Here is a 1,980-nt window from a genome sequence, read left to right as displayed (position 1 = left end):
TGGAGCTGTTACTGGAGCTGTCACTGGAGCTGCTACTGGAGCTGTCACTGGAGCTGCTACTGGAGCTGTTACTGGAGCTGTCACTGGAGCTGCTACTGGAGCTGTCACTGGAGCTGCTACTGGAGCTGTTGCTGGAGCTGTCACTGGAGCTGCTACTGGAGCTGCTACTGGAGCTGTCACTGGAGCTGTTACTGGAGCTGTCACTGGAGCTGCTACTCGAGCTGTTACTGGAGCTGCTACTGGAGCTGTTACTGGAGCTGCTACTGGGCTGTCACTGGAGCTGCTACTGGAGCTACCACTGGAGCCATCCCCAGCTCCAGCACACCTTAGTACTAGTACACCATACAATCACAGGAGGGTAGTCTCCAGCACACCCGGTCTCCAACTCCAGGAGAACAGGTCTTGCTGTTAACTGTACTCCAGAAAACAAACAACTGACTGACACAGCAACTGACCAGCTATCCTGCAAACCGCTATATTCCACATCTCAACTCCTCTCCCCAACCGAACGTTACAGGAGAATCGAACCAATCTCCAGGTCCAGGAGAGAACCACTACTCTAGTCCAGAAGAGAAGTGGCTTACACCTTCGGTGCTTGCGACCACAAGTCATATTTTCTCTCTCTCTTCGGTCTTTTATACCCGGAATCGTCATGCACCGTGAACACAGAAACGTCATGCGCAGTGAACAGTAACTAATACACTATATACGTCACATGCCAACACAGTCGATAACATCACTCACTATTACGCGACACAAAATAGTTCCTTTTTACCAAATACAATTAAAATAGGAACAGTCTACTATAAAAGTATAAATATCTCTTTGATTATCCTCTGACTTGTAATATATTTATCAGTATACGATTATAAAATAGAAACATGAATATAGCAGATTCTAAGTTAACAACTGGAATTTACCGGATTTTCATCACAACCAAAGATGGCAGCGCCCTATTATGAAATGCGTGAATCACTTCTTCCTTCAAATACACATAGGTAAGCTAAAATCCCCACAGTACATCATAAAAATTAGCACCCTGTACATGCAGTACACTGGTCACAGCAATGATTACAGGAATACAAGCATTCCATTTAGGTGTTTTTACTCAGGGCAGGAAGCTTTCTAAACTAGCTAGCTACACGTTTGGAAGCACCCCGCAAGACTTATACAAGACGTATTACATCAGTTTTATTAGCGGTGGAAACCTATTCATTCCTTTGAAAAAAAATTAAAGAGCGAATTTGTTTTATATCCCAGGTTTAGTAGTAATAATTTCCGTATTACTGTATGGACAAGTTTCCATAACTCAGGTTATGATAATGGGATATGAATTATTGAATATACAATTACATGAATTGCTTAGTAATGAAATGATATTTCCACAGGTATGTGCTACATACTGCTCCGCGAGCAATTGCAACTACTGGCCGTGGTTCGTCGGGGGTGGGTCTAACAGCTGCTGTCACTACAGATCAGGAGACAGGTAATCCGTTCATGAACACTCGTTTAAACCTTTGTGGAACACAAATCCCACTCTAAACAATGGTAAAGGTACATGCTATAGTAGCTCTATACCTTTCCTTGGCTACTTGTGCATATATATTGCTAACTAAATTTTCTATTCTTGATAGGTGAGAGAAGACTGGAAGCGGGTGCTATGGTGTTGGCAGACCGAGGTGTTGTGTGCATTGATGAATTTGACAAGGTATTGTATGTTTATAATTGTCATATTTGATTAACCAGGTATTTATTAGCTCATCTGACGTAGTCGGATGCAGCTTGTAGAATTGCATGATTGTCCGTGCGTGCGTGCGTGCGTGCGTCCGTGCGTCTGTCAACAGTTGGGCAGAAATCTAAACGGCTCGATGTACGGATTCGAAAGTTGGGACGTAGGGGGTAATCCGAAAACGTGATGGAATGTCGAAGCTGGGGGGCAAAGCTCAAAGGTCAAGAGGTGTAAAAGAAGGGGGAACATTC

The 1,980-nt window shown here is 43.8% G+C and overlaps 1 protein-coding gene across 1 annotated transcript in view; it reads left to right on the top strand.

Annotated features, from left to right (window-relative positions):
* The window catches only part of LOC106807874 (zygotic DNA replication licensing factor mcm3-like), a 24,290-nt gene that overhangs the window by 13,628 nt on the left and 8,682 nt on the right, over positions 1-1,980 (top strand). The window contains exons 9-10 of the mRNA XM_014810365.1: positions 1,389-1,486; positions 1,635-1,708. Coding sequence (XP_014665851.1) covers positions 1,389-1,486; positions 1,635-1,708 — 172 coding nt within the window. The remainder of the gene's footprint in view (positions 1-1,388; positions 1,487-1,634; positions 1,709-1,980) is intronic.

Source organism: Priapulus caudatus, unplaced genomic scaffold (genome assembly GCF_000485595.1).
Source record: "Priapulus caudatus unplaced genomic scaffold, Priapulus_caudatus-5.0.1 Scaffold239, whole genome shotgun sequence".
In the NCBI taxonomy this organism is placed as follows: Eukaryota; Metazoa; Priapulida; class Priapulimorpha; order Priapulimorphida; family Priapulidae; genus Priapulus; species Priapulus caudatus.
The sequence above is the reverse complement of the archived record's forward strand: the minus strand, read 5'-3'. Positions and strand labels throughout refer to the sequence as shown.